The following is a 26,263-nucleotide window of genomic DNA, read 5'->3' as shown; positions in this document are numbered from 1 at the left end:
TATCCAAGAGTTAATGTTCAATAATCTTCACAAAGCCCTGCAGATTCAGTGCTGATTGGGTGCCTTCCCTGTCAGTTCCAGCATGCTGCATGTTCTAACACACACCAGAGGACATTTACTTGTAACACGTCCAATTTATGTCCTCACATTCATCATGAAGTCTAACTCAACTTCAGTTCATACAGAATCAGCTGGGGGTCCTTCAGGGCTTACACACCCCAAAGACAGGTTGTGATGGAAACGTGGACAGCTTTAAAAGCCCAAAAGAAGCACAAAATGAGAATCATGGCCCAGAAATGCATCTCTTATCTTTTTAACAGTATGTCAGGAATCTGCTCTAATCAGCCTGGTGTACAAGTAGCACCTCAAACAAGGTGAAAAGGGTTCAAGGAAGGACAGGGAGGAACTCAGTTTTAGGTTCTTTACTGGAATCTCCATTCAGAGGAATTGACAAGTTCTGTCCAAAGCAACTGCTACAGCCTCGTGCCAACAAGCAGCAACCCCACCAGAAGAGTGTTAACTCCTGCACATCATACAGCTACTACAAGACAAGAAGGCAACAAGCAGAACTGAACACATGCTGTTCTGTAAGGTCTCAGGTGGCTAATTGCCCGTGTAACTAACAAAAAGTGTGCACTTGGCTCCTCTCTGATGATGTCTAAATATTTTCCCAAACACAAGTTTCATATTACATCAGTTTCACAGCCAGTAAACCAAAGAATAGCATTCTCTGTTTGCTTGTAAAGAGCAGTCCAAAGCCAAGCAAACGAAAAGGAACAGTCATTTGCAAGTTTCACTGCATTCAGATATCTAATCTGCAGCATCAGAATGAGGGACATAAATATATTTACAATTTTTTGAATATATTTTAAATATTAACATGTGGCTTATTGTATGCTGATTGCTCAGACTAAAGTCCTCAAGGCAAAAGCCACATATTGAGTAGAAGAGAAATTAGAAAATACTAATAATTCATTCTAGTGTACCCATCTTCTAAAATTCATATGCTTTTAAAATCTTTCACATGAAGTGTTGTTAAAAAAACCTAATTCACACTAAGCTAAAGAACATCAGAGTTACAGGGAAAGTCTACTTGTAGTATAAGGAAAATAACTGTTTTAAGTGAGAGTATACCCTGAGCAATGCCATTTGGGATTTTTGGGTAAGCACTTTATTTTGGAGAAAAGCATTATCCAGAATGCTTCTCCATTTTTCAGTGGGTCATTTCAACACTACTATTCCCAGACATGGAACAGTAGAGATTTGATATGGTAGGGATTATTTTAGCTTTGTTTTCTAAAACACTAAAAAAACTACACTGAGGCTTTCAGTCTTTCCAAGCCAAGCACATGCCTTTGGAATCACTACCACTGAAAATCACAGTTATGGTTTGATCTCAGCACAGCTCCAGTGCAATGAAAACTCAGTGTACCTCCACCAGCCCTGGTGTATCTGCTCGTCACACGAGAACATATCCTTTTATATACATGATACAAATTTTCACTATAAAACTATTTTCCTCACCAAGTGCATGGCACAAACAGAACTCACTGGCTGCAATTTTTATTTTTCTTCTTCTCAATTAGTATTTGGACATGCTAAATAAAACTCATTTAGCATGAAATTAAGAGCTACAGCTTGAGGGTTTATTTTATTTTATTAGCATTTTACAATATTTCATGTGTCACCATCACAGCTCTGCAGAGACTTCAAGAGCAGCCGAGTTCTCAACTGCTACAAATCATATTCCTGACAGCAAACTGTGACACTCAAAGACGACATTTTCAGTGCAATCTGAAAAATCACGTTCAGATCATCTGCTAAGCATTTTCTGGCAAAAGCAGAAATTTATTCTGCTGGACTGTATTTCATGGTCTTAATCTCAAAGTATCACTTCTTCCCAAATCCACACCCTTAAACATAATAGGAAACCACCCACAATATCCATCAGCAATATTCACAAGTGAAAGGGGATGCCTGGAAAAAACCTGAAAGGCCATTACAAACATACACACACCTTTGGAGAAAACTTCCCCTAATTTGCACCTACTTGACACTACAAACTCTTAACACTACACTTGCATTTCAATGCACTTGTCAGAACAGGAGCCAGCCATCTCCATCACATTCTCTCCACTTTCCAGCAGGGCAGCTGTAGCAGCGAGATTTTCCTTTTCCAGAATCAAAAGCCAGGAAGTACTTCTCCAGCTACAATTAGTTCTTACTGTTATTTCAGTAACATTTTGATGGCAAGTGTTCCTTTTTGAGATCATCTCCTTTTACATCAGTGTACTCAAATATCTCAAAATCTGAAAACTAATTTTAAATTACACACAAACATGAATCCTTGATTAACTAGTCAATATTTATTAACATTTCTTTTGAGAAATTAGATTCATTAGGTTTCAATCTAGAAATTTGGATTTTAATTTAGTCTCCTGTCACTTCAATAAGGATTACCTAGTCAGGGAATTCACTACCTCAGTCACCAACTTCCACTTTTAGTAAAGCTTGGGAGCCTAGTAAGCAAATTCAGCAATGAAAATCAGCTCTACATAGACTTACAGATGTTCCTAGAAAAATCCCAATCTTTCCAAAGAGTCGGCAATTTCATCTAATTCCTCTCCACCAAGCCAATCCACCACATTCCTTTGTTTTCAGAATGCAAGGAAGAATACAGGTATTTGACAGATAGGGAATACCAGATATATTTTAGTTTAGAATACCCAAATAAAGGATCGGTTTAAACCTTGTAGCAGAGATTTGTTGCCATATGAGAGGCCAAATAGGACAGAATAATACCAGAAAAATTATCCACATAACTACCTCCTCAATACTCCTCATCTTATTTAAAATCCTGACCATGCCAGACTTTGCTAGGGCAGAACTCTCAATTTTTCTTTCAGTTTGATTTTTCCCAAGCTTTCATGAGGCATCCATTTTCTCCCAGGTACGAACATTAAGTTACCTTTTCTAAAGCTAAAATAAAATGAGCTTTTCTGTGCCAATCTAACCTTTGGCCACTTCCAGAAGAATGACTTTGTGTTCCTCCTCTCCCCGTGTTTCTCCAGGCATTCCCAGCAACCCCACTGCCCTCACACTGGGGGAAAGAAGAGGGACTTTTCTCTCAGCACAGCAAGATAAGTCTGACCAGCAAAAGGTCTTTCTAGGCACCACCAGAACTGGTGAAAGAAGAGAAAACCATGCAGGAACAGCAGATTGCTGCCTGACTATGACAGCAAACAGCCACTAAACCACCTTACCCACCTCACAGACCTTCCCCGTCACTCATTCACAATGTCTGTTCCAAATGTTTGTTTCCTAATCCAGGATCTTTATAAAGAAATTCAACCTTTCAATTTTTCAAGATTTTGCTCCTATTAAATCTCTGTCAAGGAACCATTTGGCTTACTACAAGGCAACAAGTTCCCAGATGCAACCCTCAACCCTGCTGATTCCTTACAGGAAACACGACTTCCAGCCACTCTCATCATGTATGTGCATAAAATTGTGCTGATCACTCAATCAAATGCACTTTGATCCCATACATATTACATGTAGTTTATATGAAAGCATCATTAATTACTCTGGTATCATGATGACACATGTACTTCAGCAGCAGCAAGCAGCTTTTCCACCCATCTCACTGCAGGTGAGCATCTGGAAGAGAACTCCAACTCTTGGGTTACCTTGTGTTTTAAAGCAGCAGCTACAATTAGGACAGAAGCAATATTACAGTGAAAACAATTGCCAGTTCTGTCTGAGACTGAAAGCTATTTCTGCCAGCTCCAGTAAATTGTTGGGGTTTGTTCTGGTTTGGTTTTTATTTTTTTTTAATGAAAAAAGCACTTTTACCCATTGGCAACTAAGACCTTCTTCCCAACTTGTTTTTGACTGCAAGAAAATATAAGATTTGAGAAAAATATGTAAAACACAATACTAACTTTAATTCACATTATAAAGGAAAAGAATGGGATCAAACAGTGCTTTATAAACACCTATGTGACTCTGAAAAACCTGAATTTGTTTTGGTGCTTTGCTGGGATTAAATGGGAGTTACTGGATATCACAGTTAAATTGGAGCTCAGCACTTCATTTAAAAAATCTTTTTCAATGACCAAGTCAGGGATTTCTTTTTTAGGTTTGGTTTTTTTTCCACCCCTAGCACAGATAAAAGCCAGCAATACACACCCAGAATGATTTGCCACAGCAGCAAAACCACAGCAAACTACTTGGGTGCCCAATGCCTTTTCCCTTCCAGTCTTCTCTTTCCTCCCTCGCTATCTCTTCCTGAAACAATCCCACCACACCTTCCACAGGGCTGCAGCACCAGCGAGTATTCAACTCCATTTGTACTTATAAACCTAAAACAAATGCTCTTTTGCTTGTATCACACTTGCCAGCCTCGCTGTGATTAGCTAAGGGAAAAACTTCAGCCACAGGCGGAATTGTTCGCCGGGCTTTGTTTGGCTTTGAACTGGACACAGTTGAACGGCAGAGTCAGCACATCTCCCGAGCTGGGCAGTCACCTGCTCCCAGCCTGCCCAGCAGAGTGTGAGCACACACATCCCAGCACATCCCAGCAGCCCACCCAGCAGCACATCCAGCAGCACACCCAGCAGCCCATCCCAGCAGCACATCCAGCAGCCCATCCCAGCAGCCCACCCCAGCAGCACATCCAGCAGCACACCCAGCAGCCCATCCCAGCAGCCCACCCCAGCAGCCCACCCCAGCAGCCCACCCCAGCAGCCCATCCCAGCAGCCCATCCAGCAGCCCACCCCAGCAGCCCATCCAGCAGCCCATCCAGCAGCCCATCCAGCAGCCCATCCAGCAGCCCATCCAGCAGCACATCCCAGTAGCCCATCCAGCAGCACATCCAGCAGCACATCCCAGTAGCCCATCCAGCAGCACATCCCAGTAGCCCATCCAGCAGCACATCCAGCAGCCCATCCCAGTAGCCCATCCAGCAGCACATCCCAGTAGCCCATCCAGCAGCACATCCCAGTAGCCCATCCAGCAGCCCATCCAGCAGCCCATCCAGCAGCCCATCCCAGCAGCACATCCCAGCAGCACACCCAGCAGCACATCCCAGCAGCCCATCCCAGCAGCACAGCACTGAATGGACACAGGGAGCTGCCGTCACCCACCCAGAGCCCAGCCGGAATCACAGGAGTTCTGCTCAAATTCTGAGCTTTGGGCATCAGCTCAGACACTCCTGTATGTCAAGGAAGTGTCCAGGCTAGAGACTGAGGAGAAAGAATCTGATTGCTTCTGGGTGGTTACACAAAGTAGTTTTTGACCCTCAAGTCACTCTTGGGGAATTTATTTTAAGCTAAGATTGCAGTGTGCACAATATTTACCCACACAGCTAGAAAGGTGGCAACTTGGTAAATGATCCAGAACCAGAGATTATGACCTCTGTAAAGAAAGCTATGAATTTTTTACTTTGTGGCAGGAACTATGGGAAAATGTACACAGTTTATTTAATTATTTTACAGGAAAATATCATAGCTAATGGTTGGCAATTATTCTTCATTTCCTGGCTCCTCCTTTCATGCCTTATCAGAGAGAAGTATTTTCCTCATTTCAAGTCTGACAATTGCTTGGCTCCAAGAATCTGAAAGATACATGTCAAAGAGCTAAGACTGCTACTGAAACATGGAAAGGAAGGACATGGAAATGACACTGTCCACTGTGGGAGGGTAAGAAGCAAAGAAAAACCTCACATCCTCACATATCCCTGGAAAACATCAAGAGAAGAAAAAAAAAAAATCATGCTGAGAAAGGTGCATAGAATTCCTGTTCTTGACTTCCAGCATTCTAACTCAGCCCAGCATTTCACATCTCATCCTCTTTAGGGCTTGTGTCCCTTGAAAACAAGTTACTTTACAGCCACTCCCACCTATTCAGTGGGACAAGGAGAAGAGGACAGAATTACTTTCTGTTCTTTGAGTAACCTAAGGCTTATGAAGGGAAAGTATCTATGGAGACTGACGCCAGGATATGACCCCCCTGCACAACAGAGATGCAGGAAGGCAAGAACTCAAGTAACCTTTGAGTGCTATTTATAGGCAAACAGCCCACTTGAACTCTTCTCAAAATTTCTGGCAGTCAGGGGGAAACTGAGCCCCAAGGGGCTGTTCCTGAATCACAAAGCAACTCTGACTCAGTACAGTACTCAACGACTATCTGTAAAAAAAAAATAATCTGAAAATAGTACTACATTTTCAAGCAAAGATCTAAGAGTAAGCTGAGTGCCAGTAACATCACTGACTTAACTCAGAAGCCCACAGACTTCTAGCCCCCAGTTTACGGCAATTACGTATGGCAAAGCAAGACAAAATACTGAGTATTTTCAGAGACTGATCAAGTGCATTTCTTTTAAAAACAATCACCACACTAATGGTGTATAGCACAGACTAGTGTATAAATTCATGTTTCAAACTGAACATCTGAGAAACTCTTCATAAAACCCTCTCCTCTGCCTAAAATGGTCCACAGCCTTTCAGCATACTGTCATCATGACATACACACTGCATAACAAAAGATCCTGAAAGTAAGACCTTTGAGAATGCCAAGGTAGACTGGAGTACCAAACTACCAAAAATCAGGAGACTTACAGTCTTCAGAAAGAAAATATGGAATTTATTTTACCATGACCCAACTTGAAGAAAGAACACACCCATCTGCTATTAACCCTCTATAAGAACAGCCATAGGGGGCTCATCCCATCTTTTCTTTTTTGCAGCATCCTCTTGCAGTTTTAAAAACAATAGAGAAGAGATGTACTTCCATCCAGGTTCACATGTCTGAAGCTCTGGTGCTGCTTCAGATGGGAGATTTTGTCCATCAGAGACCACAGAATCCAACATGTGGCACCACAGAGAACAAGTTTTACTAAGTTTCTTCAGATGCAATGAGAAACTTAGTAAAACAATGCAGGGAGAAACTGTAACAAACATGAATCCAATGGAGGGAGTTGCTTCCAATAGTGAATATGGAAAAATCCAGCCAATTGAGGTTCTACCAAAGCAAACTTCTTTGCTTCTTTAAAGCAAAGGTCTTTGCTCTTAATTTGTGTAAAGACTAAAATAAAGTTGTTCTGCCTCTTGCTGTGTCTTTACAGCTGGGGAGGATCAGGCACTGGGTGTGCTCGCTATAGGCAAAGGCTAATAGCCAAAAGCACAGCCACAGTGCAAGTTTATCCTCTTTTCATTAGCAAATCTTCCTACTTTCCCTTTAGAGATTTCCAAAGCATGCTGCTTACTTGGCTTTGGCAATACTAGACAAAGTCAGGCCAGGTTGGTTAGAACATTCTTGCTTACTGTGGTCTTCCTCTGCTACTCAAAAGCCAACTAATTCTTTGAAAGCAAAGACAATTTTAGCCTTTTTAATGATTCTGACTTGAGAAGCTTTTTTAAAGGACATATTCAAACATGAGTGTCAGAAAAAAAAATATATACACACACACACAGAGGAATAGCCAACTGCACACACAGGAATAATCAAATGCACAAACATGGAATAATTTGTAACAGTACTTCAGAAAAGTAGTGGTAGATTTAAAGTCAAATTCAACTTGCAAACCAAAGGCAAAAGGCAGACAACAAATGGAGATGTATAAACAAAAGCACAGCTTGCAGGACAGATGAAATAACACTCCTCTCTCCATGCATCAATAGAGCTCAACTTCAGTAACACGACTCATTTGGGGCATAAAGTTATGAAGAACAGAGATCACGTACAGAGACTCCAGAGGAGAACAAGAGCAGATGAAAGTCTAAAGAACATGAGTTAAGGGCAGAGAAAGGTTCGATGTTATTTAGTGAAAAAAAAAACGAAAACAAAACCAACCAAACTAAAAAAAAAACCCCGTAACTGAGGGTGATACCAGTCTGCAAGCCAGCACTAAGGATGGCTGCACTGGAAAAAGGAACACTGAACCCAGAGAGATGCATTAAACAAGCAGACAAAGCCACTAAAAACCATCAACTGCTTTACTACATCTTTCTTCCTTCCCTCTCGAAGGTCTTCCAAAAGAAGCAGCTCAGTGCTCCCTTCACCCTTGAGTTACCTATTTCAGTACATAACCCTGAGGGCTGGCAGTCCAAGAAACCTTCTCATCCCAAGGACTGCAGTGGGCTTGGCATGCTGTGGAGCTTCCAGCACTGGAGATAGTCTGTCTAACCAGCTCCTAAAGCCACCTGTCAGGAATGGCACAAGCACAGTTGAATTTGCCTGGGGAGAAGGAAGAGAAGAAGATAAAACTGAAGCTACTGAGACTTTTTTCAGCCAGATTTTTAAAAAACCTTACAGAAGCTGTACAGAATTTGAGAGAAAAGTGATGCCTAAATGACAAGTTAACAATTCTTGGTTTGGAGGCAAGCATTGTTACACAGGGGGAAAAGTCCCTGAAGAACTGCACTGTGCATTTTGCTCCCACAACAACTACTTTCCTTATGGATACAAGCAGGATAACTTTATGCAATGCAATAATTTTTTTTAACATATTCTAGTATGTATTCAATCTTTAAGTATTTAAATAATTCATATTCACAAAGAACATAATCTGCCTTTTTGGGCAAGATGTTTAATGTACTACAACTCATTCTAAATCTAGAGATTTAAGTTCTTAGCTTTTGAAGTAAGGTCTGTAAAACAGCACAAAATAATTTATAGCAGGAAATGAAGATGCTCGTACTCCATTGCAAAAAAAGCCACTTGTTTCCACAAGCAGAATCAAAGATGAGTGGCAGTACATTTTTACATATTTTGTTTTTCATTCACCTGGTGAAAAGTAGCTTGACTTTCTAGAAATAAGCAGAACTTAATAACTTATGCTATGCATATACTATATTGCCATTTGTTTTCTTAGAAACCTGCTTATAATTACTTCCTAAACATACAACAGTAGTATTTTGTCAAAGGTGAGTAAACAATTAAAAAACCCAACTGATTCATGTGTTACCCTGCAAAGTATTGATGACTCAGTAAATCTGTTACTTCTGACACTTTAAAAGACCCCAAATATTTGATAAGAGTATAAAACTGTCAAAGGTGTTATAGATAGCTGTGTTATAGCCCACACCAAGAGCTCCAGTAACTCCTCTCAGGTGTCCCCAGGCACTCACAGCACACGACCCAGACGGTTTTGGCAGCAAACAGCCCTGCTCTAATGCAATGAGTCCTCACAGGACACTTCCATCAGCTCCAGGAGGGGTGGCTCTACATCCAGACTATCAACCTGACTTACCAGTTAGTCCAGTATGAAGCTAAGTGGCTGGCACTGGTTACTGCCACCACGCTTGAATATTAAGCTACAGAACATCAAAAAAAAAAAAACAACCCAAAACCAAAAGGGAAATCTGATAGATTGATTCAGATCTGATCATCTGCACACTCCAAAGCATCCAGCCAATGCTCAAACTCTCTTTTGAACACTTCTAAACTCTGATTTTATCCCCATGTGCTAAGGAAACTACATGACGGACAAATGCAGACAACAATAAAAAACGCAAACACAGATTTCAAGTCAGTGTAATTGAGGTTTTTTAATAAACTCCTAAGACTCTCCTGGCAGGAGATACAAGCAAGAGATTGAGGCTTGTCTACCTCCTCACTCCTTCCTCACTCTCTCCTGACACATTTCATTAGAAGAGTTACATTCTGGGGAACTCAAACTTCCGAGAGCAGTAACAGTTTCATTTCCCACAGCTCCCAACTCTGCTCCCCTGTCTCCCATCATCCCAAGGACAGCACAACACCAGAGCCACGGGCTGAGAGAGGAAGCAGAGACAGGGACCAAAGAGAACAATTCTGAGACCAGAGAGAACAACTCTGTACCAGGTACATCCTGCCTCAATTCAGGCACTACCCAGGACTGTCAATAAAGCACTGCTGCTTTTCTCCTGCCCAAACTCTCCCTACATTCCTTTTGGCTGAGGCTACTCCAAGCACTAACATAGGAAGAAGTCCTGAAATCAATACTGAACGGAAAATAGTTTTTAACCAGCAAGAATATGTTCCCCATATTGGAACAAGAGAGCAAAGGGTGTTTTATCTTACAAAAGAATCCAACTTGCATGAAAAATAAAATATAGCAGAAGGAAAATAGAAAGGAGAAGCCGAGTTAATACAAACTATATTCAGGACTGAAAAAATCCTGAATAAAGGGAGGATTGCACAAATTGTTTATGGTAAAATCATGAAGAACTTGCTGATTACTTGATACCTCTGAGATACATACACAGATATATATATAAATATGTAGTCAACTTGAGAGATTAAGGAAAACCCTGGCCAATTTTTATACTTCACAAAATAAAACTGGTAATTTTTCTCTCATCTCTCCCCACTCCCCATCCCCTCTAAGAAAGGTTAAAATCATCTTTGCCAAAGAACTCCAAAAGTATAGCTTTCAGAGCTGGTAAGGTAACTTAGCCATCTGATACCTAAAGGCATCAATTTAAGTGTTATGACAATGAGACTGTTCTTCACAGCAAAATCCATCTGGAAAACAGCTAAAAAATATGAAGCTGGTACATTTAACACACTGTCAAAGCACGGAAGTTAAGTTGACTAAGAGCAGGATTAGACTAGACTTTTTCTAATTCAAAAGCCTAGTAGACTAGAAAAAATATTTAAATCATGCAAAATCTCAGAGAAATATAATATTAACAACTCAATTACATGCACACAATTCAGTTTATCCAACTTACTCAAAAGCACAACATATCTGTATGTTTCACATACCATATATTCCTTCCCACTCTGAATCTTTAGATGGTGAAGAAAGAGAGTAAGTCACTGGAATGTGCCAGTATCTCAAAAGGACGAAGCTTTCCAGTTAGCATGACAGTGGTGATTTCAATGGCAGTGCAGTTTTTATCTCTAAAGAAACACCTACCACGAAGCCTATTCCAACTGTCCTAGTGAAAGCTCTTTCTTGTATTTGTCTGTATACCATGTCCATATAACACCAAGTATTTAGAGCAGATCAAATTATGGTGAAAAAACCTTTCTTGGTTTACAGTCTGTCACAATAACTGGACTAAGGCAAGATTTTGGCCATGTTGAAGGAGGCTAAACACACTTCAAATTTGATATTGCGACATTTTTACAATAAAGTTACATCTTTGCTCAAATTCCAACAATCCCCTCTGATTTCCCCCCCAAAAAGACCCTACTTCTCTTTTTTTTATTTCATAACACCAATACAGATCTAGATATGCATTTGCTATATTCCACAAGCACACAGGAGCAACCAATAAATTGACAAACATGAATCTGTTTTCTGCAGACCTCCACTTCTATAGTTTCAAGTAGAGCTTGGACAACCCTTCAGACATTAAGTTTCTAATGCCCACCTTCATTTAAATCACAGCTTAGTTACTCATCAGCCCTACAAAAAGAAACACCAAGTCCACGCATGAATCTTATTCATCATAAATAACATGATCAAAGAATTTCTCTAACCCAGTCTCTGACACTTTCCAAGGGTTCCCTCGGATGCAGGATGAAAGCAAGCTGTGCCTCTCTGGCACTGTTCTTTTAGGCCACAGCTCACTCCCTGGTAACCCTTGTTGTTAGTGATGATGAATGGATTTGATCACATCACAAGGAAAAAAAAAAAAAAAAAGCAGGTTTGGTCCATAGGTTGGCAAGTGAGTAAATAGAAATAGCATACACAGAGGAAAGCACCCAATTTCACAATTGCTGAATCTACTCTAACCTTTCAGTTTATCCCAAAGCAGGTGGATCTCATCTGGGCTCATTCATACTTTGATCTGTGTTCTACATTCCCACTAAGGAAATGATCACTTCCACTTTTTGCCTTTCCCAGTTACAAAAGACACAATCTATTCTCCCCCCATCACCCTACCAGCTTTCCAAAGAGCAGTATCAGGCCCTCAGGCCTGAATGAACTATTGAAATTCACAGGTATTAACAGACACATTATTAGAACTCGATTTCTCTTTCACCATTTACACTACAATTAATCCCTCAAAGTCTCCAAAACACCAAACCATTTATGTGAGGGGCTCCAGCCACCTCTAATATTGTACTTCAACAGAAAAGAAGGATGTGGATAACTCTGCTCCCTGTTTGAACATAAGGATGGACTATTCACATGTTTCACTAAACAAACCTTTGGCTCAACATTCTCCCTCTCAAAATATTTTCCTCACAAGCCTCTTTGCAAACAATAGTAGGAGTCCTGAAGAACTCACTGCTTACAGAACTCCTCCCTGTGTAGATACTCAACAGGAACATCATGTGCTCCAAAGGCAGCCAAAGTTTCTTTACCACTTTCTTCTGCATCTTCTTTTGATGCTTTATTTTCAAAGTGTTTCAACGTTCAGATTGAACACACTTAAAATCTCTGCTGGTAGGGACACAGGCACTCAAGTTATTTCCTCAAGTGACTTCCCAGAAAACTCTGCCAAACCGTGCTGAAACACTATCAACAGGGTAATCTAACTGCAGGGATTCACATTTTGACATTTCACAACTTTCTGTAGAATTCTGTGATTTTGGTGCAGAATTCACCAAAGGGGCATCCAGGATTTTTATCTGGCCACGTGCCTGAACCAACACCTTTCTCTGTCCTACAAAACAACCCACAGAAAGAGGACTGCACAACACAAGAGAGTCATTTCCCCTTCCTGATGCCGATACAAGTTGGGAACAGAAAATGAAACAGGTTTAACCTGTCAAAATTTTCCCACTTTGCCCTTTTACCAACACATGTTGAGGACCCACAAGGAACCCAAGAAGAGCAAGAGCTTTCAACACTCTAACCATTCCTTCCCAGTAGCAAAGAGCTCTCATCTCCAGCTGTCAACTACTGTTCCTGAAAAGGGCTTTTAACAGACTTTCTTACTGAAGATCCACACAAGAATCATGACTTTTTAAAGCTGAAATATTATTTTAAGAAATCAACAGTACCCTAATTAACAGTGGAGAAAAATGTTTCTAGTGCAGAACAGGACTCCACTCTCAGAATACCAATAATCTGTTTAATTACAGCCTAAAAAATGGAAACGTCCTCCAAGCAGGATGGTTCTCATTCCATAGGTTATTTTACCTATATATCCCATCTCTGCTAATAGGAGTTAAACTGAAGGAAGATATGCAAGATCTGGTTTGCTTAGGCTAAAACTTGCCAAACAACAGGATTCAATTGTTTTAATTTATCTTCCATTTCTGAAGGTGGAAACATATTTACAATGCTCTCTTGGTCTTCAGATTGTAGAACTATTTTTTTGTGAAATAATACAAACACTGACAGTTGTTTAAAGATAGTTGTTCATTAATAAAGTGCCTGCTCTTTCACAGAATAAAGTATGCTTGTCTAAACTGATGCTCATCAGGCAGGTTTTCAGAGGACCTGGCAAACACAAGAAATCTATGTTTGTGTGCACATGGATATGTACATGTGTGTAATTGCTGCTATGCCAAGAGGGGTGAGAACAACCCTCTTGCTAGAAATTTGGCTTAAGGCTGTCACCTTCAACATCCACAATCCTTGAAACAGAATAAGCAAGTTGAACAAGCAAGTGAAAAAATATCCAGCACTCTCATGGTGGGTAAATACAGATATATATACAGATATATAGAAACATTTTCAAGCAGTTCAAATAACCTCTGGCTTCTACACTCACGTATGCAGCAGCTCTCAAATCAAGACAGCTACTTACAAACAAAACACAACTCCTCCAAATCCTCCAGTACACAATAGCTGAAAACCACTTCTGCACAAGTGCTTTGAAGAATAATATCCCATGTGGCTGCAGTTGCTGGAGCTTACCTTGCAGGACTAATAAACGACATGTCCATGTGAGATCTGAGCACTAAAGGATTCAGGAAGAATGAGCAAAACTAGTTTTGCAAGTCATACTCATTAAGATCCTAATGACACAGCCACAGATCTGGCATGTGAGAAACCCCAAGAAACCCAAGACACTAAATACAAAACTGATTTTCCTCTAGGCTGTAAGGCAGAATCAAGCCTATCACAGGAGAGGGGGACCATCACAACCAAGACCAAGCTACCCCTGGAAACTATAGATAAGGCTTTAAATTAAGTTCTTGTTTGAGCCATAGTTCTGCCACCTACTTTTCCAAGCTGTCCTTAATGCTGAGGACTGAACTGGGACTAAAACAACAGCAGAAACCACCTGCTTTTGCCAAACTGCAATAGAATACAAAGGCCCAACACTAGGCTGCCATGATGGAAGCCCAGAAGCTCACTTAGAGTTAAAAAGGGTATTTTCAGCAAAACCAGGCAGATAAATCCAGTGAAGATAATAGAACATCTCCCAGAAACACTAACTTCTTTTTCACCCACTGTCAAATTATGGCTTTTATTAATGAACTACCAGATTCGCAGCATCTTCTTTAGGTTAACCTGGTATTTTTAGTGTTCCAATTCACAGTGGGAAAGACAAGTACAGCTTAACTAGAGAACTTTCCCCAGAGTATTTTCACTCTTTTGATCTCACACATTCATCAAGTGGCATTAATTTTGTCCAGTCTTTTTAGAAAGGGAAACGAAGTCCTTAAACAAAGGCACTCTTTTTTTGATTTGTGCTTCTTTCCAGATTCCTTCCATTCTCCCCCTGTACTTGGGAAAACCAAGGCAGGGAAATCTCAGCTTAAAAACAAATCATCTAATCTTGGGGACAAATACCCAACTACTGCTTAGAAATCTGCAGACTGCATTCTCACAGGTGTTACAAGCAGCAAAGGCACCTCCTGCATATGTCCAATACTGTGAGATCCCTGTGAGCACTGCAGCCCCAGCTCTAAGCACCTCAGAGATGCACTGCCCCTTAACACCAGCCAGATCCACTGGCAATTTATAAAGCCAGAAACAGGGTTTGGGACACAGCAGCCACCAGGTACATGAGAGGACCCAATTTTCATTTTTAAAAGTGCTTAAAAAGGACTAAATTATTCCAATTCCCTTAGTGCACGGAGTATCCCAGGAACAGCCTGTCTTCCCTGCAAAACAAAGTTTGGTCCTCAAGAGTTACAGCAGATAGGCTGCTGCAACTTCCTGATGACAAGAGCTGTGCTGTGTTCTACACTGGGTTTTTTTTCAAATCCAAAATGCAAAGAGAACCCAAATCCCAAATCCCTGCCCCCTTTGCTTCCTCAGAATAAAGTTCTCCTTTAAGATTGTACACAGCTTAGCATCTAAACACCTGCAAATAAGAGCTATTTTATGTAGCTCTTTAAGTGTTCCAAAGTAACATCTGAAAACTCCAATTTCAGCACACCACTATAAGTCTGAGTATACACCCATGATGATCACATGGGATTTGTTTCAAAGCAGGGGTTTTACATCTTTTTGTCCTTGGAATTTTTAAACTAACAAATAATTTTCAAATCCAATGCAAACACCCCAGTAACAAATCATAGGAGGATTTGAATTAGTCAAGCTTTCACTCTTAAGCTAATAAATGTAGAGGCAACTATGTTCATCAAGTCTGGTTCCAAAACAGGAAATTTTAATATGTATTTTTCAACACTGATAACCTCAGAACTACAGAATGCAAAAATGTTTTTGTGAAAATTAAAACAGAGAAAAAAGTATTTTTTCTGGAGTAATGAATTAATAATTATATATTGACCAAAGCAGCAGGAAAAAAAAAGTCATTTTAGCAAGTCTACTTCCTTCTATTCTCTCCCCATTAATCCTCCCTCTGGTAACATATGTAATCTCAAGTCAATGAAACACCATTTAATTAAAATTAATTTTTCTAACTTTGTATGTACAGAAAGAGTGGGCCAAGCAACCTGCAACACTTGTAAGAGTTATGAGCTTGTTTTCCGTGTTCTGCTCATCATGGTAAATTTCCAGACTCCTGAACACTTTGTTAGTGTCAGAATTTATGTGCTGCCAGATCCACGTACAAGTCAGGTTCTGAAGAAAAACTATACAAAGAAAGTACCTGCTGCCTCCAGTAAGGCTTCTAGTCTTGCTTGTGTTTCTGGATCCACAGTTCTCAAGTCCGCACCTTCTGCAGCACTCGATAAGAATAACTCCGATGTGGTTTTAAGTACTGGGTTATCAAGATCTTCTTGGTCCAAAATAAATGATTCAACCTGTTTGCCAAGTTAGAAAAACAGTTTTACTATTTTTGAAGCTTTAAAGTAAATCTAAAATATTACCAAAAAATACCACAGAAATAATCTAACTGTACTATCATAATTGTGTTGTATCTGCCAAGAACATAGAACAAACCTGCAAAAAACATCTGGTAAACTCACTGAAGAGGTAGTTAAAATCACCAAAAAAACCCCCAAAACCCTACATAAAAAAAAAACCCCTGCAAAAATTACAGTTTAAAACACCTTAAATACAGCAAGGTGAACTCAGATTAAATACTGAATAAGTGTTATGCATGTTTGCACAGTTAACAACTCAGGCAGGCAGCCACAAGAGGCTGTAACATCTTTGTCACCAGAAGTTCATCTACCATGTTATTAATAAAAGCCACCAGTAATGACTTTGGTACAGCTGAACCTATCTGAATGCCAGGGAAAGATGGAATGTTTTCCCGAGATGCCTTTCACCTCTCTTCTAAAAGTAATTTCAATGGAGGTAGCACAAAGATTTTGTTTGTTTTGAGCATGAACACAAGAGTTGACCAAAACTCAACCCCAAAACATCTGTCTCCAAGCTGGCACTCGGTATTACCCCAGTCTGCACTGCTTTCTGGACAAGAACAGATCTGCAGAACGATTAAGCAGGCAGGTATTCCAACCGAGCAGCAATAATGCTGTCCCACCAGTGCCCCACGTGACCTCCAAATACAAGCCCATGGAATTACTCAACATAACACACTGCAGTTTTATGACAGCTTGCCAGAGTAAACAAGGAGGATACCTGACTCACACTCTAATGAGAGCAGAGCTGCATTTCAGAATCTCCCAAGTTCAGACAATTTCCTCTGCTTTCAGTAATATTTTAAGACAAAAACACTATTTCATAATTAGACGTTGTCTGTTATCTGTACCAACACTATTGGTGCCTTAGATATGCCACAGAAATGACACATTCCTGTTACTCAGCCACCACTGCCCTCTCCCACTTCATACCCCAGCCTCATCTTCCTTTCTCAGTTTTCCACAAAATACTTCCCCCTATTTTTCTCAACCCAGCAGAAAATTACTTCTCGTTTCCCCGGAAAGGGAAAATTTATACTTTAAAAAAAAAAAAATCAAATCAGGCCATCTGCAAATTCATTAAGCGCTCCATTGTGTGAACAATGTTAACAGGATCTGGGAGCAGCACAGAGCACTGCTATTCAAGAGCAACTTGGGTTCGCTCATTTCTTCCCCTTTTTGATATGTAAATGGCTGTAACACTATCCCCTGGTGTCCGAGCCAGCCCTGTGTGCCAGTGAAATGCTAACATTGGAATATAAGGGGAATCAGGGAACAAGTATGACTTTTTAGGAACACCGAACATGAGGTCCACATCTCTGTGGATATGTGTGATCCTGGCCAGCTTACAGATAGATCTTATGTACCAGACACAAATATTAAAGGTAAGGCAGCAGGCTCTGATTTGGTGCTCAGAGAAGCAAGATTTCTAGGTTAGTCCAGGCAACAGTCCTAAAATAAGACAACTGTCATTGCAAGAAAGAGAACATTTAAACAAGCAGAAAAATAGCGACCTAAACCAGTGATACACATTTGTACTACAAAGAAGAGCTATTTACAACTCACAGCAAAATGCATCCCTACAGTAAGATGCCCCTCAGCAGAACTCAAATTCCAGGTTAGTCCATAGCCAGCTTAAGGACTCCCTGCTTTCATGAGCTCTGATGCAAAACTGACTTCTAGGAAAATTCACCCTTACCTACGTGAGTACTTCAGGGTTTTTCATGTTTTCCCACAAGACTACACAAGGTACTAATAAGATGGAAATACTATTCCTATTGCAACATGTTTGTGTGATCTGGTGAAGGGCAGAAAATCCCACTGTATGTACATGAAAATTCATTATATACAGCTGAGGACTAGATACAAGAAATTTTATTAGATGCTTATGGACATTTTTCTTTGTCAACTACATCACTACATTTAACAGCAGTCCTCCCTTTTGAGGGCATACCAAAAGGAGCAAAAAAGTCACCCACCACTGAAGCAACTGCACTTGAGAACAGCAAGCACTGGAGAACCACTCAGTGGCTCCTGGCAAGCCTCAGGGCTCAGCCTTGGGAAGAGCCAGGCAACCCTCAGGCAAAGGGAAGCACAGCAGCCTTGCAGCAACCTGCCAGAAGCTGCCCTGCTGCAAGTCCTAAAACTTCATGGTTTTGACACTTTGGGAAAGATATGGACCATTTTCTCCCCAACTGCTACCAGCCCAAGCTCAGTGGGATATGTTTACTGGATATTACAGGCAACAATGCACCTCTTGAACCTAAATCAGTGTTAATCCACTATTCACAAATACTCAGCTTGCAAGGAACCTCTCTCCCCCCAACAGGGAATACATTTTCTCTACAGGAACCTCTAAATAAGTCTGTCTTTTTAACAACGATTGTGCTAACACTACTAATTAAAGTGAATTACACACACAGTTTGTACTTAAGAATACAACTTGGGTAGTACTGGTGCAGTCTGCTCTTTTCACCACTCTTTTCACCACTCTTTTCAACTCTTCCTGCCTTTCTGCTCTTCCTTACACCAGCAACTGTACTTCCAGAGACCTTGCACATTTAAAATCACACAAAAAATCTTGCTTCATATACAGTATTTTCATCATAGTTTTATATCACAGGAAAGCAGATGCTTTCATTATTACTGCACATGTTAAGCATCAATTTATAGGTTTTGTTTTGATTTTTAGTAAGAGCTTAATAACATACCCACAATACAAATATAACTTCAGTGTGAAAATACTGAAAATCCATATGCAAAATGTTAAAATAGCTGCATCACCGCCAGTCTCCCAGAAGAAACTTCAATGTATTTTCAAGTCAGAACATCTGACATTTCTGTAAATCAATGCAGTTTCTCACACACTAAGACAAAGCTAGAGAGAATGAAGAGTTGGATAGCTTATCACTCACAGCAGAGTGAGAAATTACCTAATTCATCAGATGCCTCTTGTGAATGGACGTGACCTACAATGACCACATATTAAAAATAAATTGTTTTAAAAATCACACTATCCCAAATATGTCAAACAAATTTGGCTTTTCAAACAAAAAATAAACTTATTTAAGAATCAAAACAAGCAAGTAAAAAACCCAAACGTATTTCATGTTAGCATTCCTAGAAGACATAATACACTGTTCATGTGGCAAAATTTAGGCACTCTGCTCTATTCTAATCAGATCTGCAGCAAAGTGATAGAGTAACCAGTCACTGTGCTATTTTTGGATTATTTTGCGAGCTGCTTTGGGCAGCTAATAAGCATCTTACTTGGGAAGGCTCATTAGGAACACATGGATTCAAGATATTATTCTAACTGCCAAAACAATTTCACCTTCCCAGTCAAAACCCAAGAAGCTGCACAGGACCGGAGGGCAGGGCTTCACCACCCCGTGTGTCTCGTGCTCTTCCACAGCAATGATGGACCTTGCCTGACGTTCTGCCAAGGACTGCAGCAGCCTCGCAGCTCTGCAGATCCAGTTACACCCCTGGGTCCTCCCTCCAGAGCAGCTACATCGCAGCTACGTGGCCTCAACTCCATCAGTGTCTGTATTTTAACACCACGACTGAGTTTACTGCAGGTCAGGGGTAGCAAAGGGACTTTGCAGGCACCGACATCACCACTAACCCTGGCAATTCTGGTGAGATGGACAATGACATGCAGGGTTACAACACATTTCTAATATGAAATCTAAACCGATCTTCTTTATGTTGCACTACTGCAAAGTACTTTTCCCAGAATAGCCTGGACCTGCTCACAAATAGCCTGTTCCTGACAGGCTACAGACGATGGAAAAGCTTCCTGGGTAGCTGTACAGCAAGCACTGTTCTCTCCTCCTCCTGCAGGCAAGGGCAGCAGCAGAGACAGATCATTCTACCTTCCATTTGTGCCAAACTAGTGCCCCTGGGAACACTATCTTTACAAAAAGTGTTGATAGGAAAGGAAAGGTGCTGTTAAATTATTTCCTTGAAATTGTATTTTCCAGGAACCCCTTGAGCTATCAACACTTTTTTGGGGTAACAATACTCTTCGCTCTGTTCGTGGAGTGTTAACAAATAAGGAGTCCCAAGCTCTCGACTGGGACTCCTGAACTCCTATTTTTAATGCAAATAAATGAGTACCTGAATTTCTCTTTTGTGTTAGGAAACCCTTCCTAATTATTTCTATAACAATTCCATTTGGACATTTTCATTCCATAATAACAACATGTGCAATGCTGTATTAGAATCACACTAGAAAGTTCGTGTGGATTTGTCTGATAAACCCAACCTCTAAGAGTTTATGGTGTCGTGTCCTTTATTAAACTGAATGTCAATATTGGATTAATACTTGCAATCCTGCTCTAAAAGTTTTGAGGAATGGTGATAGGACATAGCACTAAGTTAAGACTGAAAATGAGTTCGTGTTTCAAATTTGACATCAAACACTTTTAAATTCCACATAGAAAGGATGTCAGCTTCAAAACCATAATTATTCCAAGCAGAAAGTAAAGTGAAGGACTTTGTCCCTGACAGGACACTCTTAGATGCTCCCTGTAACAAGTAAGTGCAGCACTACCCCCTTGGTGTGAATTTAACACCACCAAAAGGCCCGGTTTTGATTTACCAGAAGATGCACTTTTCAACACTCTTCCCCTGCCAGCCCAGCCAAACATTTTTGCACCTGCTTAAGGTGCCTTCCTGCACAACCATTTCAGTTTCAAGAGATGGAGTAAAGCAAGAGGAAGAACCACACACTAATGTGGGTATTTTCACAAAACCTTTCAGTAGGGTCTCAGGACACTGTCCTTTCTTGGCACTTCAAAGCTACAGAAAGAAAATAAACATTTCAGGGAAGTACTCTAGAGTCAGTACCTAGAAACAACATAGAATCAATGGGAACAACAATTCAGACATAATTAATGATATAAAACCATACCCACTCTGTTTGGCTTGAGCTGTAATTTGTGAAGACAGTTTCTTCCATTAAAAAACAAAAGTTCCAGCCCAAGAAGACAGAAGCCACCAAGACCTGTGAATCACCAAGAGAGCATTGTCCAGCACTATGGATGCTGTGATTACACAGCATCCTGCAAGCCCAGGGGGGCACAGCGTGCTTGGGGTCATCACCACCTCAATGGAGAGCATAAAGTACATGAAGCATCATTTCCAGTCACTGCTCACCTTGTGACAAGTCAGCTGTCAGACACTTTCATAGGTTGCTTTAACACATCAAAAAGGGAGAAAACTCAGGGGAGGAAACAAGTAATTTTTCTACCACTTTACTAAATTTCATGGACTTACAAAGGGGTCTGACAAGCTGGAAGATCATTCTTCTGGGAACAGAAAGGCATTAGATCACCTCAGCTCCCTGTGAAGCCATAAATCTGACCACAGCTCCACCTTTAAGTGGAGCTGTCAGTGCTCAGCACCTGCAGCAGCAGCTCTGTAGGCAGGGCATTAGATCGGGAGGATGGGGAGAGAACGGGTGCAAATCTGTTTAGCTCTGATTGCAATAGAAAGCTGACTGACTGGAGGCAGGATTATCTAAAGGACAGCCTTTATTCCCATAGATATTAAGCAATTACCAGCTAATGAAACAAGCAGCTCTAGGATCTGGGCTGTGGTGAGCTCGTTTCAGAAAAGGTTCATGTTGCAGACGCTGCTATAGATACAGTGTAAATACAGGTGGACACAACCTCAAGATTTGTTGCTGCAGGCCAGGAAAGGCCCTCACACACACGGTGTGGGCCATGAATCCAACATCCACATGTGTAACACCATGTTCTTGATGCATTACCACACCAGCTGACTAAAATGATGGGAGAGACAGCAGACAGTGAGCAAGGAGTGACATCTTAATGGCTACTCCACCACACGGTCTCAAGCCTGGCACCCCAAGTCACCAGTCAGTTCTCAAAATTACAGCTGTTCTTTGAAACATGCAGAAAAAACAATAAATCAGAATTAATGTTTTGTAGTACTACTTTTCCTTTCCAGAGATTGCTGACCCTGGTTTTCAATTTTCTTGCACTCGTACTGAACCATAAGCAGACATTCCTGGACAAGCACCTGTCAAAAGGTTCATGTCAATTTAACCACTTCCCTGATTTCTCTCTTGAGCAAACAACTGACACTATGCTATTTAAGTAGTTCTGAATACTACAAACTACCCCTTATCACATGCCTCTGGAAAGAGCTGTCTGATCTATGGATCTTCTAGAAACAGGAACACTACAATTTATTTTTATTAAAACCCTGTTTCACAACAATAAGCAACATGATTGCACCCTGTTAGCCCTCACAGAATTAAGGCACAGAACACACAGGTTGACTCCTCTTGGTACGAGAAACTGGCAGTGTTACAAAGTTTCTCTGTATAGCAGAAAAGAAAGCTTTACTCATCTCAGTAACTACTGAAAAAATGCAAAGAACTGCTAAAACCAGCCTGTAGCTACCACATATTAAACGTCTGATAAACAAAAATAATTATGACTATATTTTCCCAATGCACAAAACAATCTTTTGCAGCAAGGAGCTGTCATGTACAGAACTGGAACTGACAACTGAAGCTTATTCAAAATTCACATCAATCCCAGTAAATCAAGTGCCAATTCTTGACCTATACTTTATACCAAAGAAAACCTTTGAATGGAGACCAGGAAACTTGACTAAAACAAGCACCACTTGCACTAAGCACTCCTTATTTTCTTGTATTCTCTCCCAGTCCACTCTAAATCATGTTTTCAGTGCTCCATCTCCCCCATGTGCTCTGGGATTCCCTCCTCACCTGTTTTTTTCTATGTAATATTCCCACAGAAATAGCCCCTCTTCTTTCCTCACAGCTGGCATAACTCAGTATTCTGATTTATTAGAATACAAAACAGAATTGTTGCATCAATTTATCCAGGGCTTTCAGGATGGTGTCCTTGCTCAAGTATTAAATCCCAGGCATTAAAACAAAGTGAAGGCAACTTTTAAGACAGAAGAATAGATGCATTTGTTTGCTGATGTAAAAGCTCACACCCAACCAAGATGGGAAGGATTCTAAGCCACCTTCTTGGAAATGACCTTTTAAGATCTCTTTTCAGTCCAAGGGGACAATGCCTAAACAGACAAAAATCGTACAAGTGGATCTTGAATACAAAAGTAATTCAATAATCTGATTCCAGGCCAACCTATACATTTCAGACAGAGGAGTCTCAACATTTAAAGTGACTAATTAAGTTATCTAGAGGCTTATAGCAAACTGAAAATCATCCTGGGCTTTCTGCTCCTCTCAGAGCCCAAGCTAGTGGCAGCTATTCTTTTCAAGGCCTGGATAAACAGGTCTGTGCATGCTGTTCTACTGCCAAAGCAGCACAAACCCCATGTAACTCCTGAGCCATCACTTAGTCATTTGAAAGAAACTATCAGAGAGCCCTGCCTAAGCTATAATCCACTGAAAATTCAATATATGTAGCACTATAAGGGCTTAAAAATGTAACTATTTTATAAAAACAATTAAAAGAGAGACATTTATCTAAACTGTTGGATTTATCATAAGAAATCCTAAATGTCAAGCATCCATGTGAGAGACTCCCTTCTCCCCTGGCTCCCTTTCAGGCTGTGGAGGAACTCTAAACAGGTGATGCTCAGAAGTCACCATGACTGAGGATCAGAGTTTGGAAGCAGATCATTCAGCCCCAAATACTGCTCTCCCCTCTTCCCTTGGTTTGAAATACAACTGACTTACGACCTACCTGCCATGTGACACTGTTAGTTTTATTCATGATTTTGGAAAGGGAAAAGTTCAACAGGTTTAGGGACTTTCCTAGAAGAAAATCTTAGTTAATTAGTAATCCCTATGTTTTACTGAAGGCAAGGGAGAATAACTTAGGGACCCAGCTAAAACCTAATGCTAAAACCTGAAATGTTAAAAATATGTGAGATGACTTTCTGGTGGCCCACTGTCCACCAGTCAATAAAACATTCTCTTCTTTTTTTTTTTTTTTTTTTTTTTTTTTATTAGGGAATATTTTCTTCCTGTAAGATGGGTATGCAGCTTGGAACCTTTGAAAAGCTCCCCTGGCCAGAAGGGCCAGCCACACTTGTCTCTTCTCAGCTACCACCAGCATTCGGACAAACACATCATCATAATTCAACTGTGAGTAATCCCTCTCAGTCTACAGCACTTTTCCTACAGATTCTGGGATGCTTTGGAAGAGCTAAAGATGAAAATACTTCTGAAAAAAAATCTCAACTCCCTCTTGAAAGCAAAGGACAAAAGTGAGCAAGGGGTCTCATCTCACAAAAAGCAGGAAAGAAGTAACAGGATCAAGAACAGGAGCAATTATTTTATCTATGTTGTATCATAATAAGTGCTTTCTACCTGCACTTGAGCAGAAGATACACAATACTGCAAAAACTGAGAAAATTTTCTAGTATTTTAAAAAACTTTCAAATAATCAACATTACATAAGAAAAAAATTCTTAAGTAATGAGTTGCAAGAGTAAAAAGAAGATACTATCCTATAATAGGATGCATTTCCATAAATTTCACTTGCTCAGCATTCCTCTAAAAATAGGCTACATAAAACCTCTGCACTTTCACAACAAAAAGGGAGAACTACTTGTTGGGGGGAAAAAAACCCCAAACTATCTGTATTCTATTACAATATATATCTGTGTATATTATGAACTACAGCATATCATCCTAACTAAATTAACCCCTCAAACATTAATTCACTTGTACCCCCCTTTGTCAGAGGCAGCATGGTTTTATCACATAAAGGTTGCAACCTTGTTACTGCAGTCTGTTGCTACAAAAAAGAAGTATTTGTATCATTTCAAAGTCAAACTAATCTTTAGTTTATCGTAGACCAAGGTCATATGAGGTATCAGCAAGAAAGTTTCTATTTGAGATGAACAGTGCCTGGCCTCAGAGGTTAAAACTTCCTAATTCACCCAAGTACTTGCACAAATCACTGATTTCTGAAGTTTGCTTACAGTACCCCATCCCAGCAGAAGGCCATTCCCACTAGGAAGATAAGGTTCACACGGGGCCTTCAGGTGGTGTTTGCATGGCACATGGGGGGCTGCTGGGGAAGAAAGCATCCACAGAAGACAAATGAAAGCACCCTGCTGAAGAGTGAGGCTTTAGAGCTTAACTTAAACAGAGTGCTGCAAAGAGTCCTCAAACAAGATGCAGGAGTTATTTTTCTTGCTTCGTGAAGTTTTCAGTGGGAAAGAAACCTAAGAAAAGTTCCTTTTTCCATATGAGTCAAGACTTGCCTCTGTTTTAAATCCAAGAATCACTTTTATTCCACAATAACAGCTTAATATTTTAAAGGAATCTTCATATATGCTACAAGAACTCAAAATGACCTACTAAGATCGAAGCTCTGCAGCCTCCTCACCTGCAGGGTCTGACCCCAGCTGTGAACTCCAACAAACACCCCAATTCAGTCCTGGAGCTGCTCCCAGTTTTAAAGGCCAGGCCACACGTGTGCACAGAAAAAGGAGTGCCTGTGTATTCCCTTCCCTTCCCTTCACACTGACCCTTCTGTCAAGTGAATGTTGCAGGGATGGTCTGAGCTCCGAGCAGAGGACAATGTCCCAATGGCACCATCCAGCTGTCCTTACAGCTGGATTTCAGTATCCTTCAAAGCAAGGAAAGGAGACAGGAGAGCAGCCCAATATCAAGCCCATGGGGGAGCAGCTGGGTAGCCCCAATTTAAATCAGAACACAAGAACCCATGATTCACCATTAATGCTCAAACAAACCCTTCCCACCCCCCACCAGACTGTAACTAGTTGACTGGTGAAACCTATGTGCAAATTTGTACCTAAATATAGATGTTCTGCTAAATTTGGCAAATCTCTCCTTCCCAAGGGGTTGCACTGCATATTTATATAATTATACAGTAGTATTTCACATCTTTATTTTCTACACCTATCATTAGAAAACAGTTGCTGACATTTATTTTAGGTCATGTACTCAACTGGGTCAAGCTGCACTAAAGGGAGACCCAAGTTCTGCAAGAAACCTTAGAAACCAGTTCATTGTAAAATGTTATTGAATAGTATTAACCATAATTACACTGCTTGTTTCTGGTTAGCACAGCC

General features: G+C 40.5%; 1 protein-coding gene across 2 annotated transcripts in view; it reads right to left on the bottom strand.

Annotated features, from left to right (window-relative positions):
* ANKHD1 (ankyrin repeat and KH domain containing 1) overlaps nt 1-26,263 on the bottom strand; it is a 101,995-nt gene that overhangs the window by 70,781 nt on the left and 4,951 nt on the right. For both annotated transcript variants that reach the window (XM_069028822.1, XM_069028823.1), the window contains exon 2: nt 15,961-16,114. In XM_069028822.1, coding sequence (XP_068884923.1) covers nt 15,961-16,114 — 154 coding nt within the window. The remainder of the gene's footprint in view (nt 1-15,960; nt 16,115-26,263) is intronic.

Source organism: Aphelocoma coerulescens, chromosome 13 (genome assembly GCF_041296385.1).
Source record: "Aphelocoma coerulescens isolate FSJ_1873_10779 chromosome 13, UR_Acoe_1.0, whole genome shotgun sequence".
In the NCBI taxonomy this organism is placed as follows: domain Eukaryota; kingdom Metazoa; phylum Chordata; class Aves; order Passeriformes; family Corvidae; genus Aphelocoma; species Aphelocoma coerulescens.
Note: the sequence above shows the minus strand (reverse complement) of the source record. Positions and strands in the feature narration are given on the sequence as shown.